The sequence below is a fragment of the Trematosphaeria pertusa genome (assembly GCF_010094035.1).
Source record: "Trematosphaeria pertusa strain CBS 122368 unplaced genomic scaffold BU26scaffold_15, whole genome shotgun sequence".
Classification (NCBI taxonomy): domain Eukaryota; kingdom Fungi; phylum Ascomycota; class Dothideomycetes; order Pleosporales; family Trematosphaeriaceae; genus Trematosphaeria; species Trematosphaeria pertusa.
The window spans coordinates 1235278-1250588 of NW_022987226.1; the positions used below are offsets into that span (position 1 = coordinate 1235278).

The 15311-nt window shown below is 54.9% G+C and overlaps 7 protein-coding genes across 7 annotated transcripts; 3 read left to right on the forward strand and 4 right to left on the reverse strand.

The window, feature by feature from the left end:
• Positions 1–503: 503 nt before the first annotated feature.
• On the reverse strand, positions 504–1742 carry BU26DRAFT_435448 (uncharacterized protein; the record flags this gene model as incomplete). The annotated part of the gene is made up of 2 exons (XM_033824132.1): positions 504–1396; positions 1451–1742. 2 exons carry the CDS (start codon positions 1740–1742, stop codon positions 504–506), a joined length of 1185 nt encoding a protein of 394 aa, XP_033679490.1.
• A 330-nt stretch (positions 1743–2072) lies between these two features.
• Positions 2073–3639, reverse strand: BU26DRAFT_435409 (HET-domain-containing protein; the record flags this gene model as incomplete). The annotated part of the gene is made up of 2 exons (XM_033824128.1): positions 2073–3291; positions 3380–3639. Coding segments are annotated over 2 exons (1479 nt in total), but the record flags the coding sequence as incomplete, so codon positions are not given.
• A 1419-nt stretch (positions 3640–5058) lies between these two features.
• BU26DRAFT_103250 (aldose 1-epimeras-like protein) lies at positions 5059–6515 on the forward strand. Its single transcript, XM_033819304.1, has 4 exons — positions 5059–5275; positions 5323–5379; positions 5429–6263; positions 6313–6515. The coding sequence occupies exons 1-4, from the start codon at positions 5173–5175 to the stop codon at positions 6398–6400; spliced, it is 1083 nt and encodes a 360-aa protein (XP_033679492.1). The 5' UTR covers positions 5059–5172; the 3' UTR covers positions 6401–6515.
• Positions 6516–7353: 838 nt separating this feature from the next.
• BU26DRAFT_569466 (uncharacterized protein) lies at positions 7354–10070 on the forward strand (the record flags this gene model as incomplete). Its single annotated transcript, XM_033833893.1, has 2 exons — positions 7354–7761; positions 7809–10070. 2 exons carry the CDS (start codon positions 7354–7356, stop codon positions 10068–10070), a joined length of 2670 nt encoding a protein of 889 aa, XP_033679493.1.
• A 1073-nt stretch (positions 10071–11143) lies between these two features.
• Positions 11144–11522, reverse strand: BU26DRAFT_523137 (uncharacterized protein). Its single transcript, XM_033829971.1, has one exon. The coding sequence runs from the start codon at positions 11472–11474 to the stop codon at positions 11271–11273; it is 204 nt and encodes a 67-aa protein (XP_033679494.1). The 5' UTR covers positions 11475–11522; the 3' UTR covers positions 11144–11270.
• A 1185-nt stretch (positions 11523–12707) lies between these two features.
• Positions 12708–14233, forward strand: BU26DRAFT_492135 (uncharacterized protein). The gene is made up of 3 exons (XM_033826104.1): positions 12708–12745; positions 12811–13169; positions 13223–14233. Exons 1-3 carry the CDS (start codon positions 12734–12736, stop codon positions 14190–14192), a joined length of 1341 nt encoding a protein of 446 aa, XP_033679495.1. The 5' UTR covers positions 12708–12733; the 3' UTR covers positions 14193–14233.
• A 385-nt stretch (positions 14234–14618) lies between these two features.
• Positions 14619–15269, reverse strand: BU26DRAFT_406498 (uncharacterized protein; the record flags this gene model as incomplete). Its single annotated transcript, XM_033822867.1, has 1 exon — positions 14619–15269. A coding segment is annotated over one exon (651 nt), but the record flags the coding sequence as incomplete, so codon positions are not given.
• Positions 15270–15311: the final 42 nt, after the last annotated feature.

The window sequence follows — 15311 nt, forward strand, 5'->3', positions numbered from 1 at the left end:
TTGTTTTGGTATCAATACCTTGGCATGTGAAGCCATTTCCGCCACTGCCAATACGCCAACTACGTTCTTCTGCTATCCGAGGACACGTCTTCGTCTGTGGAAGCGCACGTGTCCGTTGACCCCGGGACCAATATTCGCGCCAGCTTAGACCTCGGCATTGCTCTCCGCGATAATCCGTGGACGACGCGTCTTGCTCTGCTGACGAGGGCCGTGAAGTGCGGCTTCTTCTTCGCCTCCCCAATGGGTCTGGTGGACATAGACGAAGTATCATCTTGAACAGCCTGCCATTGTAAAGCCCATTAGCATCTACTTTCCGTGCCAATATTGCGAAGAGGGAGCAGAGATCAAACCTCTTCCGGAAAGGGGAAGGATGCCCTGACCTGCAAACGCAGTGAACACATTAGCAAAGCTCTAGAATTCAAGGGAAAACGACTCAACCCCCCTCGCTGTCTATATCTGCTGAAAACCTTCAGAAGTGACTTGACAGTCAAAGTCAAGAGATGCTAGGATGCGTCCCATGATGCACGTACCCTCTCCAACCAGACTTCGGAAACGCCGAAAGCAGGATCCATCAAGTAGTTGTGATCCGTCCCTTTGACAACCTTGCTTCTGAATTCGTAGCGGACTGGCGGGGTTTCTGTGCTGTGGGCGCTGGCGGTGGAAGGCTTTTCAGGCTGCCAGCAGTTGTCGAACCATTGTTTGCCCTTTTCTCCAATCATGTTGTCGTCTTCGGCGTGGAAGGCGTCGATAGTCCAGGTTCTGCTTTCCTTGCCAGTCCCTTCTTCGCTAATAAGTTTAGACAGCAGTAGCACGAAGTCGTCCGTGTCTGACCAGAGCATGCTGGGCGAGCACCAAGAGAGAGTGTGGGGTTTCTTCAGGAATAGTTGCGCATCGGCGGAGATACCATCCATGCACTCCGCGAAGAGGTATGCCAGGATCTCTTTGCGCAACTCCTCGACCACGTCTGGATCGTTCAAAGCAAGGCCTGGGTGTTCACCCCGTGATGCAATTGAATCCGTCCTGGAGAGCGTTGTTGTGAACGGTGTAAGCGGTACCGGTGCAGGTGCAGGAGTTGACTGGTTCAACGTCCCTTTAAGCCCTTGAAGGAAACCGCTGCTCATTCCAGCCAAGGGTACGACATTATCATTGACGAAGCGCGCTAGAGAGGCGAATCTTCCAATCAGTGGCGCCGGCAGCAGTTCTGTCGCCCTCAGCTGCTTGACCTTGGAATGCGAGTGGTGGACCCAGGGGGCAAAGAAGCAGACATACGGATTCTGCGGATGTAGCAGGTTCGGATACATAAGCATCGTGTTGAGAGCGTAGATGGCACCACCGCTATGGCTTGCTATTGAGACGTGTGAGATATTGAGGTGTGAGAGAAGCCGCGGAACCATTTCTGCGCAGTGTGAGTTGCCACTCGTCGGAATACTTGAAGATGAGTAGAACTGACCGAGCCACATGGATATACGTTCATGCAATTCAACGGGATCACTGCCGCCGACCCCAGGTCTGTCTGGGTGAATGATTCGGATGTTGTATGCCTTTGCCAGCTGGTCAAGTGGCGAGTAGCAAAGCCGCATTCCCATCAGCGCGCCGCAGAATAGCACAACCGCGTCGCTGTTCGGATCTCCATAATCAGCGTACGAGATGCGGCATGGCGTGCGCCTGCCTGTCTCGGGGTTTGGCGGAAGGACGTAACTTTGGTGGAATCGTCGGTCGCAAAGGAATTCGATCACTCCCATATCGTCCGTCTTATGTCGACTTAGGGCATCGGCGCGCTAGAACTAGTGGGTATGTAGGGTAGGACGATCGCGTTGAGGGTTCACATGAGGATGATGAAAGAAAAAGGGTATGGCTGCCTAAAGCCGAACTCGGGCCTGGGGAGCGCTAGCTCCTTTCATCAATCTTCCAGGCAACCACGACCCAGCTGGACAATCCGAGCAATCACCCCACCTGGCACACGACGCGTATATCTTTCTGAATTTCTTCAATCATGCGATGTGTGCCTTCAGATGCGAAAACCCCCCAGGGATGGCACGAGAACTGCCCATGGTCTCAGAGAGGCGAATGGTCTACAACAGCGTGACTGTGGGCAAAGACGCGCCGGACTCCATCCAAGCGCACTTGCCTAGAGACTCGTCATCCATGATCATCTTCCCAACGCGCCGGTAATAGCCATCTTGCCCTTCGACCGGTGTGACCACGATGGCCTGGTACGTACGCCCCTCCTTTCCATCCATGAAAACCAAGACCAGTGCAAAGAGAGTCAGCTGCGAAGCCGACTCATCATCCAGTGTATCCAGCATACTGTACGTTCCAAACGTCTTTCCTGCCCTTGTCTTCATTCTAAGGGCTCTCTTGTGAGGCACCGTCTCCCAGTCCGGTTCCTTCTCTTCGCTGGGCGCAAGCGGTTCAATTGGCGCCTTGATCTTGAGCCAGCCAGATGCGACTTCGCCATACGGGTTCTCGCCTTTGAGCTCAATGTGGACATCAATTACGGTAGCAATATCCACCCACTCTGCGCCCTTGTAGATAGGATCTCGGCCAAGTCCCAGATTGCCGAAGGGTCCATCTATGGAGGCCCACGACCAGGACGGGGCACGGTAGCCGGGCGGAGCGCTCGTCGCGTTCCGGTGCGTGCCTGCTGCCTGCCAGATGAGGCCTTCTATGAGCGTGGAGTGCCAGAGCCCCGCAACGTACTTGTCGCCCGTTTGCTCTTCAACAATTCTCGCTATCCCAGAAAGCGCCGGAAGCTTATCCGAGCTCTTAGTCAACTTCCTAGGATAATAGAAGTACAGAGCCTGATACCAAAGCTCGGAGCCGCGATACAGAGAACTTCGCAAAGACGAGTCCGGGTCCGCGAGCGGGTAGTGTTGGTGAGGGTCGTTATGGATGCTATTGAGACGGCCCCGCATCCTGAAGCCGTCCTCACTGCGGAAGTGGCCGTAGCACTCGAAGAACATTTGGGTCGATCCGAAATGGAGGGTTCTGGAGGCAAGAAGGCGTTCCTGAAGGGCCCATCCTCGTTCTGACAGAGGCTCCTCATTCAGCATGCAATACCCATCGGGGCGCGCGGCCCATCGTTTGGGGATCAGGAAGGCCTTCAATGTCCCACGCGCACCATTCTTACTGTGCTCAACCCCTTCGTAATCAGGGGGCGATCGCTGGTTGAATATGCCTCCACTATCCCGCTCCGACCCCGTAGCAGCGAGGACCAAGTAGGCGTGAGAGTAGATTACAGCCATCTTAGCAGACTCTCTCTCCCATTCGGGGCCGTCATCCTGACAAATACTCTTCGATGTCAGCTGGGCACATGAACAGAGGCCTCAGAGGATGGAAATGGGATGGAGACTGCCCTCGGAGGGGGAATGCGACTCACCATAATGCGTCAATCCATAAATATCGGATACCCAATCTGCGTGCCATAACGACAGCATCCTGGAATGTCTTGGGGAGATTCTCAACATTGATTCCCTGTGCTTTGTACGGCCCCAGATTGGAGCGGGTGGTAGCGAAGGGACGCTCGTCTCCCCATCTATGGCTCAGAGCGATATACTTCCCAAGCGTTCCTTCCGGTTCGAACAGCCTTAACCTGCTCGGAGACGAACCATACTCCACATCGAGTACTCGCGAGGGCAACTCCACTTCGCCTGCAATGCATCTCGTGCCTGCATGTTGCGCATTGCATTCGTGCACGAACTGGGATGCTCTCGCTAGAATGGTTCTAGACGCAGAGTCTTCCTGGATCACTCGGCCCGGAATAGAGGTGCTCAGCGGATCATCGTCTTGAACCCTGGGCGTCAGCCAAATCGTGCGCTGTAGAAGATAACACCTTACCTTCCACGCAGAAGCCGATGGCAGCTAGAAGCCATACCTCTCTCAAGTCGTTGGTCTCGGAAGAAACAACCATGAATCCATCGCAATCATCTCGTCTCCTCGTCAACCACAAGCGATGATCCGGACCTTTCTTATCCCTCTTCTTCTGGTAATAGACAAAGACCTCGTCCTTTGCAGCTTCAGCGCGTGCGGCTAAATCTTGGGATACGCCCCGCTCAATGAGACGACAGATTGGACAGTACTCGGCAGCGGCTCTAAGCTCGTCAATTGATTGATGGTGCGCCACCCCCAACTGTTGGCTAAATTCCCCCGCATCTACGTCTTTTCCAGCCTTAATGGCTTCACTCAGCCGCAAACTAAGGAAGCCGATGAGACCGCTATCCTTCTTCCACGCAGAGTGATAACCCTCGTAGTGAGCGGGTAGTGGTGGGAGATTGTCAAAATCCACGCCTTGACACGTGGGACATATCCCCATCGTGAAGCGTGCTGGCTATGTCAGTTCCCGGAAATGGACAATAGCGATCGAAATTTTAAAAGGCAACGCTCTGCGTGACGGTGGTATACCACGGGAAACACGGCATGGAAGAACAGCGGGGTGTGGATAAGCATCCATAGGTAGTGGCGAAAGTGCGTACGTTGTTGCCTCGTTCAACAAAGTGCGAAGGATCATCGCCTCCAGCGTAAGGCTGTGTCGTTGTGGGGCAGCCAGATCGGGGCTAGCCTATTACCAGCACGTGCCGGGCTAAGGGGAACACCACCCGGCTTCGGCATGAACCATCCTCCACTCCACGCTTCTTCAATCTCGAAACACTTCCGTTCACTTCACTTGTCGACTATGTGTCCGCGCCAGATGGACCAAACACAGCTCAGAAAGCGTCCTGTCACCTCAGCTGGTCCCTGGGAATACCGGGGTAAATTTCATGCATATTAACTTCATATTGCAATCCACGGAAAACTACTCTGTTTCCCCAGCTTATAGAGCGAATCAAATATGGAGTAGTTGGAGAAATGGATCTGGTCCCTGACGGATGCAGCTGCAGTTTTTGGGAGACGTATAAGTAGGTTTCGCTGAGCCGCTCCTTTGGGCCAGCTTTCCGTTCTTTCATACACCCAGGAATCTTCGTGTCGGATCAACAATGAGGTACTCTTCTTGCGCCTTCTTCGCCGCTGCAGCTTCGGCAGCTGCTATCCGAAGAGCACCGGCTCCGGACGCGGATGGAAAGTACACACTTACGGCTCCTGGAATCAAGGCTCAGGTGCTTAGCATTTCCTTTGTCAATCCTACCTGCCACAGTTCCTCGTCACGCGGTTGTCTATCCTTTTATTTGAGAGCTCATGACTTCATGCATTGACGCACTTCAACCATGGTGCCATCATGTACTAACCATCGCGCAGTTCATCCCGTATGCTGCAACCCTGACCAACCTCTTCGTGAAGGGTAGATTAATAGCATCCGAGCCATTGCTCACAGCTAACGGCGGACAGACAAAGATGGCGTCGAGCGTGATATTGTACTAGGTTACGATAATACCTCCTACTATCGTATGGTTCGATTCCAGTTGATGAAGTTTACTAGCTCACCAATGTTTAGCTGTCGATCCTGGGCATCCAGTCTACAACGCAGTGCCTGGCCGATATGCCAACCGCATCGGAAAGGGCACGTTTACGATCGACGGCGTCACATACCACACGACGCTCAACGATGGGCCAAACACGCTCCATAGCGGCCCGAACAACTGGTCCTATAGGACATGGAACGTGACGGATGTCACCAACAGCTCTATTACATTCTCCATCTATGATCCTGCGAATTCAACTGGTATGCCCGGCCATGTTGAGGCCACCGTGACCTATGCGGTATCCAAGAACAAATGGACGATCACGATGGATGCCATCTCTCCGGACGCTAAGACGCCCATCATGCTCACGCAGCACACCTACTACCAGCTCGATGGGTTCGCGGACCCTGATACCAGGACTATCTGGAATCACACTCTCTACGCGCCTTCGGCTAAGCGGGTGATGAAGGCGGATGCGAACGCGTTGCCCACGGGCGTCATCGCCAACGTCTCAAAGAACTCCATTGACGACTTCTGGACCGCTCCGCACCAGCTCGGATTTGCATCTGGCAATTCCGACTTTGAAGACCACTGCGGTGGTGGCTGCCACGGGTACAACGGCAACTGGGCTCTCGACCTTGACCGGGACAAGAGCGATGTCGCCCTCACTCTGAGCAGCAAATGGAGTGGCATCAAGGCCGATCTGCGCACCAACCAGGACGCGCTTGTCTTGTACACGTGCAACTGGAACGACGGAAAGAGCGAGTTCAAGAGCACGCAGGGCAAGAAGGGAGACAAGGACAAGTTCATCCCGCGCGATGGCTGCATTGCTATTGAGGCCCAGGACTACGTTGATGGCATCAACCAGTAAGACTTTGAGGGCACTTGGAGGAATAATCGCTAACAACTGTCGCAGTCCTGAATGGGGTCGCCTTAACAAGCAGATCTTTGGTCCCGGCCAAAAGTACCACTGGGAGTCGTCCTGGAGCTTCGGCACGATCTAGAGGACTTGGAGGAGAAAGAAGCTGGCGGCGAGGAAAGCTCATCTGTACATAGTCGAAAAGGAACGGTTGATATTGTGAATATTATCTCCGGCGTTTGTCTTACCAGCTGTGCGTGTTCGCCTGTGATGCTATGTCCACCAATGACATGCCATGTCCCCGGGCAGTCTCGAGTACTGTACCATCAGCCAGAGAGACAGGAGAGACCTCGATGCGAATGTGCACACTAAAAAGGTCTGAATGGCGGCGAAGACAAGACGCCTGCTATGGTGAGGCTTGCGCGGGGCCAGCGCCACCAGCTCCAGTAAGCAGCGCTGTGGCTGCACCACAAAGCCTCTCAGGCCGTTAGGCTCTGGCTTTGCGCGGCATCCGCGATCTGGATGGCGGGCGCGAGCAGCGACAACGCGCTGCTGAATGCTGGGCTGACATGTGAGCTGGCGACGGCTCTCTTCCCCGCCGCCCATTCGGCTCGACCGCCCGCCCAATGCGTTTGCGATCGACGGCAGCTGCCAAGCGTCGAGCATACATCATCCAGGCCTCCTGCCTCTGTCTCCCACCTCACCACCCTGCCCACCACCGCGCCCCTCGCCGCCCCTCGACATTTTTCCTTCCCCGCCTGCCCATGCGACCCGCACTCCCCCGGCGACCGGTGACGCGCAGGAAACACATTCTTTGACGGCTTCGGCGGTAGCTGTCGTGCACAACCACATTTATCATGTCCTTGTGACACGGGTTATCTCTCGACCCCCTCCACCGCCTTGCAGTCCCTGCCCTTCGACAGATAAGGAGAACGGCCTCGTGCTCGCGCGGTTCCAAATAAACCCCATCCGAGATCGCCGCACAGCTGCTGTGGCATAGCCCGCCTACTCCGCCGTCGACGAGTCGCGTTTGCCCGCCTCGGCACGAACCCCCTCGCCTCCCGCCTAGCCCTCCACGCCCATCGACATCTCATCACAATGGGAAACAGCCAAGCGAAAGAGGCTCGCCCCAGCTCCTCCCGGGGGCATGGGAGGCCGGCGAGCACCCGCCCTCCCGCTTCACCCACCGCATCCGGTCCTGGCGAGGTCTCGCGGCATGAGCGATCAAATAGTGGGGTATACAGCTCGCGGAGCGGACGCGGAAGCCGGCATGACCTCTCCTTCCTCGGCATTGGAGGGGGCTCTGAGCGCGACCCGGCTCTAGAACCGCGACGGGAGACCAAGGCAGAGCGAGAAGCGCGGAAGCTGGAGAAGGAACGCCAGCTCCGGGTGCAGGAACGCGAGCGGAGTATCCGCGAAGAGGGCGTCGATGGCGGCTATCTCGTCACGCTCGGCACCTACACCGGTCCGGAGGACTTCAGCAAGCCCGTTGTGCGGCAGTTGCAGGTATGCGCCACCGAGGCCGAGTGTCTATAGCATCTCACACATCGTAGATTGAGCGACGACTGGCCCCGTTCTGGAAGGGCCTCAACGACCACGAAGACACTTGGACGGAGCATCAGCTTGTTGCCGTTGTCAATGGCTTGCCTCTCCCTGCGCCTGACGACGTTCCTCCAGAAGAGCCTCCTCGGCCCAACAATCTCAGTGCAGAATGGAATCCGCGCAGCTCGAACCCGAACATCAATAATCTTACAGTCCCAATTACAGGCCGCTCCATGTCGCAGAACTCAGATCGCTCAGCGACTCTGTCGCCGTCACATCCCGCCTTCTCACTTCCCTCGCCCACCTCACCAATCGCCGCATCGCCATCTTCGTCTCCTTTCTTCCGTGGACGTGCAAAAACACTAGCTGCACTTACAACAGGCTCCCGCAACAACTCACAAACCGAGATGACACCGCAAGAGATTCAGCTTCCAAAGGACCCCTATGTCAACGGCCAGCGCATCGAAGCTTTCCTGTATAAGAACGCCTCCGAGTGCCCTATATGCTTTCTATATTACCCGCCGTATCTCAATAAAACGCGATGCTGCGACCAAACAATCTGCTCGGAATGCTTCGTGCAGATTAAGAGACCTGATCCTCATCCCCCAGAGCACCATGATCCGAGCAATCCGCCGGCCGAGCCACAGGAAGATGGTATGTTGGTATCAGAACCGGCGTGTTGCCCTTTCTGCGTGCAGCCCGAGTTTGGTGTCACATACGAACCCCCACCGTTTAGAAGAGGGCTGGCGTACGCTAACCAAGGCCAACAACCGTTCGCCAGCGCAGCGTCTGCAATGTCCTCGACGTCGTCGCTGAATTCGCAGGGACTCACTTCTCCAGGACGGAGGAGAGCGGCATCCCTTGCAGCCACCGATGCCTCGGTTATCACGACTGATCGTGTACGACCCGACTGGGCAAAGAAGTTGGCTGACGCTAGGGCGCACGCTTTGCGAAGGGCGGCAGCGGCTACGGCCCTGCATAACGCTGCTTACATGATGGGCAATCTCCAGTCAGACAGTCGCGGCTTCAGCCTAGGGCGACGAAGGAGAACGATGTTCGGCAACGACAGTGTTAGTAGCAGCGGACATGGCACCCCTCGTCGCGACGGCGATGTAAACGCTCTTCTTGTAGCAGCAGCATCTCAAGGATCATCAAGTCGGAATGAGGGGCAAAACGATCTACTTCCTGGCCGTCATAGTTCAAGAAGGGGCAACAGGCTTGAAGATCTCGAAGAGCTCATGATGATGGAAGCTATCCGGTTGAGTCTTGCTGCAGAAGAAGAGCGCAAGAAGAAAGAAGAGAAGGAAGCCGCGAAGGAAGCAAAGAAGGAAGAGAAGAAGAAGGTCAAGGAGGCGAGGAAAGCTGAGAAAGCTTCGCGGAAGAGCGGTTTCTTTCCCTTGGCGGTTCAGGATGGGGCCGATGAAGACATTGCGGGAAGTTCATCATCTGCTGCAGGAAAAGGAAAGGCAGTAGATCGATCAGGTGGACACGCCGGGTTCAATCCCCTATGTGAGCCTACATCGACAGTGAACGCGCCTTCATCAAAACAGGATCCGCAAAAGCATCTGGAGCAAAGTCGCGCGCACATACAGAGAGAAGCATCGAGCACAGGGGCGCCGAGTCCGTTCGATCCATTCTCCGAGCAACCATCGCACAGGGCTGCTCTCCGAAATCTCTCAAATGCCTCCTCTTCAGCATCTTCATTTGCCGAATCACTGCAGGGCTCTCTTCGTCATGACAGTCAAGGTACTTTTGGCGCATCGTCATCGTCCTTCGGGCCTAGTCCCAACGTCTCTGGCGTTAGTATAAGCGCCGACGACACGCCTCCCCACGGAACGCCTGGAACTGAACCCATGTTCAACTTCAGGAGCCTTGCGGAAGTGATCACCAAGGAAGACGGCAAGAACGTGGACGAACCGCAGCATATTGAGGATGTTGGGAAGGGCAGGGTGGATGACCCAGAGCCGGAGCGGAGCCAGGCTTTTGTCGCGGACGATGCGAACGGAGAGCCGGCGATGCCAGCTCCAGATATTGCTATACGGCCTCCAGAGGCTCCCAAAATACCCGAGATCGAGCCCACCTCACCTCTGGAGGAGAGCGTGATGACGCTAAAGCCGACGCAACCGGCCGCTGCCGCTGAGGAGGATGAAGACGAAATCAGCTCCGCTCCTCCCGTTGAACTCGTGTCGAATCACCCCAACCATCTGGATCAGAAGCACATTGGGGACGTCAGCATGGTGGACAGGATAGGGGGGCACCAGCCTACCCAGTAACTTTCCTTTGTCTATACTCTACCTTAGCATTCTGGCGTTAACAGCGGTCTAGGGTGCAGGCGCTATCACTTTGCGTGGCGGTGCTGGGCGGAGTATCTGCTATTGCGTTCTTTCTGGTGCTTTTTCGCCATGTCAACCCCCGTGGGCAGTCGTTCGATTATCACCGGGAGCTTAGGAAGTGAGCATTGGACTCACTGGGTAGCATATGTCTCCTCTCCGTGGTCTTATACAGAGCTATTCTGGGGTTGGGCGCGTAAGTTGAATCAGGCGGGGAACCATGGACTGTGGATTCGTCTTGGCAATGGTGCTTGGGATGAAAAGATAGAGGTTATACGACAATGAAGATTGAATGCTAGGCATGAGTGGTCGAATGTCTTTAGGATAAACTATTCCTTCCAATATCTTATATACATTGCCCAGTCACAGGTACTATTTTGACCTGTGTATCACACCTGGTCTGTTCCCCAACACGCAGCAGGCACCTAGTTGACATTCTCTCTGCGTCTCCACCATAAGCTAACACATCCCGTTTCCAGGGTATATATCAACAGGCCGCAGTGGAGGCTTTCTCTATCCCCTATCCAATCTGCACTTGACTTCGTGGATGCCTGTACCCGTGCGAGTGCACTCCTGAAGTAGGATGGGTGGTCCCTGGTAATGCGGTCTACATATTAATAGGCTGCGCTGGAACGTAGTCCGCGGGTGGCTCTTCAGACGCTGTTCGCCAGGATCGGCGTGGTTGCGTCGAAGTAGAAGTGGGTCGGGCGATAGCTGACGGCATCACGGGTCGTTCCTGTCGACTACGATCGCGAGTGTGCCTTGTTGTTGGATGGCGGTGCGGTGCGGTGCGGGTGGCTGGCGTGGTACGGTGGGCCTTGTGCTGGTAGAAAAATGATGATTGAAGGCTCGTTAGTGTTATGGTTCGCCGCGGAGAGAGAGCGTTGTGGAATGCGATTACAGATCGTAGGGTGCTGGACACTGCGGAAAGACTATTGCATTGGGGAGTCCTTTCAGACAATATCAACAAGGCTCCCAGAGAGTCGTTCGCCGTGGAGTAGCGGTGCTAACAGTTGAGCGGGGGTCGATATGATAGATCCATTGTCGCATGCGTAGATGCAATGCTATGGTCGGTGATCCTAGCCACCTAGCAGCAGTGGGCCTCTGGAGACTTTCGTTCCTTCTTCGCAAGCCAAGTCAGATTCAGGTGCGTGTGTGAATATCCTTGTATGATAGCAACCCGGAAGTCCGCCGGGAGAATAGCTGAGCGAAAAGATTGGTCGAGCTGCGTAGCAATGAGAGTGGTTTGCCGGGGCTGTACAGGTCCAGGAGTGTCAAGGCCCAGCACGCAGCCTGGATAGCTAGGAGGAGGGCGATGCAGGTTCGGAAGGATGAATCTTTTGACATGATGATTGGCTTGGTAGTGAATGGAGAGTTACGCCCCGAACTTTGGAAAAAGAGACGGATCTGCAATGAGCAGGCAGCGAGGCGGAGAGGGGCATTCGAATATCACTAGCTAGATATATCCAACTTTCTGTGCTATGTTTAGCGTTCGTGCGTAGATGCCAGCTTGGCCATTTCGTGTCTTAATTGCTATACGATGAAGTGTCCTCTGTGACGCCGTGGAGCTTAAGTTACACAACTCCACATTCACCGGCGCCATGAGGCTCGGCAGATGGGAGTAATTAACTATGGGGGACGCCCCGCAGGATCGGAGCGAGGGCATTTGGATCATGGCGTTGCACGTTGAAGAGCCACGATGGATCTGGACAGGTTTGCGATTGAACGAGGCTAGCGTGGCGCTAATCCACTTTCTGACTAGCCAAAAGCTTAACAATACAGGATGAGGTTTAGAGCGGCCTTTAGCATTCACTCTTCCTACCTGGGCATTGGTTAACTGTGCTGCTTAGCGAAAATCTCCGCCACGCATGTCGGGAGTTACGAGATGGTGGGGAGCTGCGTACAGTTACGCGTTGTCTCGAATCCTTCTGGAGATCGGAACAATGCGCTGCGCCCCGGCATGGCTCGCCAGACTCCGCTCCACTAAACGATTCGGTGGTCTTAGTAAACGCTCGGAAAAGCTCCTCGGCTCCGATGTGTTGGAGGCGCGGTCGGGAACTTTCCCTTGCGTGCCGTCTAGAATCGCCCCTTGGATCCTAATCCGTGATCCTGTGCTATCACTTTTGATCCACTTCAACATGGCCTGGCTTAGCGACCACCTAGCAACGGAGTCCAAAGCCCCTTCTCTATTCCATCTTTGCCTTATCAAGTTGCTTCATAGCATGGCTTGGCTTCGTGACCACCTGGCACTGGAGTCCAAAGCCCCTTCCTTTCCCTACGCAGTCTTTGCATCCTTCAAGTTGCTTCATGCTTCCTTTTCGCCTGCTAAGCCATTCAGTTTCATTTATAGCTTCTGCGACTATCATCTGCGCAGCCATGCCATTGCCGGTTTCAACCATTCGCAGGACTTCCCCACTAGGCGGTGGATGCGAAGGCCTCGTTCAAGCTGACTCTGATCTTTACCCCAAGGCAGACTACCCTCAGTAGTCAAGTGCTTCTTGCACCCATATAGGCGTGTCGACAAAGGTATATACTCTCTTCCATGTCTCCTATTGCTACAGTCAGGTAACCATTCGAGAACACTGCCCGAATAGGCAAGCATACATATGCAAAACCAGGTGGGCTACCGTTCTTTGGAGATTCCTTTGGACGCATGTTTCAGCAGCACTGACATATAAAGCAGATAGAAGGAGAGAGAATTCAGCTTCCGAGTATCGCTATTCTTCCAAGCCTTCGAACAACGATGCCGGTCCTGAACCCCTTTCCGCGAATCTATCAAGACGAAGAAAACAATGTGGACACGGAGAGTCAGGACTCTATTGTCTTTGGGTCAGATGAAGAAGCGCCTTCTGCAAGGACGACGCCGAAGTGGTATCGTGGAGGAGGACCCAGACCGTGGAACAGCGTGCTCAAGCTTCGCGCGCTTGGGTCACGACTCTTCAGCACCAAGGATCCAGAGCAACGAGCAAGGAAGAGATTGCTTTGGCGAAAGCTCTTCATTGTATTCTTGGTATTGTCCTTCTTCGGTGCTGTCGCAGCCATGTACGTGCACCCACCCCTCGATCCCTCGTTTAGACCCAGCTGACCATACGAAGTACCTATATTTCCCTCGTCGCAGCACTGATACATCGGCTCAATCCTCCTAAAGTCAATAGTGGACTTCAATACATCGTCGACACCTGGAAGCCCGACTCAACCGGGGCATACAAGTTTGAATGGAGAGATGACTTCAGCCGCGATATCATTCCGAAGAACTGCCACTCACACAATGATTACTGGCGCTCTGTCCCTCTGTACGAAGCGCTCGCTGCAGGCTGTGTCAGCGTCGAGGCGGATATCTGGCTGACCGATGATAACGAGCTTCTCGTCAGCCACTCCTGGAAGTCGACGAAGCGAGAGCGGACATTAAAGAGCCTGTATCTCGACCCGCTTACGACCATCTTCACTAAGCGTAATGTATCGGTCGCCTCTACGGCAGATAAAGACATCGGCATGTTCGACACCGCTCCGAATGTCTCGACCATCCTGCTCATCGACTTCAAAAGCGACGGGCACAAAACATGGCCCGTGTTGCTCGAGCAGCTGCAACCGCTTCGCGAGCAAAACTGGCTCACCTACTTCGACGGCGAGCAGCTCGTCCGCGGTCCACTCACGGTCGTCGGCACCGGCAATACGCCCTTCGACCTTGTGCAGCAGAATAACACCAACCGCTTCATCTTCTTCGACGCGCCGCTCGACGACATATCCAATCCCTCGTACACCTCCCAGAACTCGTACTACGCCAGCATAGCAATGAATGAAGCCATCGGTCGCCTCTGGACTGGTAGCTTCTCTTCTCGGCAGATCGATGCGCTGAGGGGCCTGATTGAAGCGGCAAAGGATAAGGCATTGGTGTCGAGGTATTGGGATACGCCGTCTTGGCCGATCTCGCTGAGGGACAAGGTGTGGTTTCAGCTGACGGATATGGATGTGGGAATGCTGAATGTCGACGCGCTGACGAGTGCTACGCGGTGGAATTGGAATTGGTGTACTGTTGCTGGGTTGAACTTGTGTGGGAATCGGTAATGAATGGGAGAAAGGAGTGCTTGAGAGGTGTTGGCAGGATTGGAAGGATAGCATGATGTGTCATCTTGAGGGTATGTGTCTTTTTGAGTCCAGATTGATTGCTTCCCTCTCTGAATTGCCGTGTTATTTGCAGCGCTTTCTTGCCCCGCCGCCATCGTGAGTGCGACTTACTCCCCTCTAAGCCTCATACTCCGTCATGTACTCATCCTCGCCCACCTCCCTCCGCCTTCCTCCTCCAGCCACAGTCTCGGTGCTCGAACTCCTCCGCCTCCTGCCCATCCCCTCCGTTTCCTTATCCGATGTCCTCCTCACCCCCGGAAGCCTAACCATCGGAATCTTCCTTCCCCTACCCCGACCACGCAACAAGGCCTCTTCATCTATATCCTCCTCCACCTCATCCTCCTTCATACCCGCACATTTCCCCTTCAAATAGTCCTCCACAGGGCGCAACATATCGCCGCGCAGAACGTCCGCGACTTTCAGACTGTTGGCGAGCCGCACCCGGAAATCGGCGTGGTTGTTGTAGATATCGAGCCAGGTGGTTGTTGTGGCGGTGGAGAGAGACGGAGACGAGGAGAACGGAGGATCAAGATCCATAGCGTCCCCAATGTTGAGGACTTCGACTTGTCTCCAGTGGGCGGCTACGGCATCGAAGAGCAATCGCCTCACTGCTGAATCGGGCGAAGTGTTCTCACAGACATACTGGATGTCGACTGCACGCACAGCACTCAACCGCGCACAGCTGGCGGAGAATCGCGCGAGCGGCTCGAGCGCAGCGTACAGCGTGCGCAGCGCTGCATCCCGGAAGAGAGGGGACTGTAATTTGTGGCCAAGTATCCAGGCTTGAGCGTTGTGTAGGATGGTGTGGTAGCCGGAGGCGCCCTTGTTTAGACTGTAAATATTGGAGTGTGCGTAGTCGAGGAAGTTTTGGAAGGCGGATGGTTCGATGTCGGTGAGAAGGACTTCAGTCTGATCGGGGTCGTCGCAGGCGGAGCGCAGAAATTTGGAATGCTGGCGGAGGAGAGACACGGGGAGGTGCCATATTCGTTGTTTTGCAGGTGAGGCGCCAACGACGACCTTCATGCTGAGTTTGGGCTGCGGCCCGATAGGCATTGCGTC

Bases quoted from the DNA above. Each gene is read 5' to 3' on its own strand.
- BU26DRAFT_103250 (XM_033819304.1), top strand. From the start codon at position 5,173: ATGACTTCATGCATTGACGCACTTCAACCATGGTGCCATCATGTACTA. The intron at 5,276-5,322 runs GTAGATTAATAG...AACGGCGGACAG, and splicing joins GACCAACCTCTTCGTGAAGG to ACAAAGATGGCGTCGAGCGT. The intron at 5,380-5,428 runs GTATGGTTCGAT...ACCAATGTTTAG, and splicing joins CGATAATACCTCCTACTATC to CTGTCGATCCTGGGCATCCA.
- BU26DRAFT_523137 (XM_033829971.1), bottom strand. From the start codon at position 11,474: ATGTCAAAAGATTCATCCTTCCGAACCTGCATCGCCCTCCTCCTAGCT.
- BU26DRAFT_492135 (XM_033826104.1), top strand. The intron at 13,170-13,222 runs GTACGTGCACCC...GACCATACGAAG, and splicing joins TTCGGTGCTGTCGCAGCCAT to TACCTATATTTCCCTCGTCG.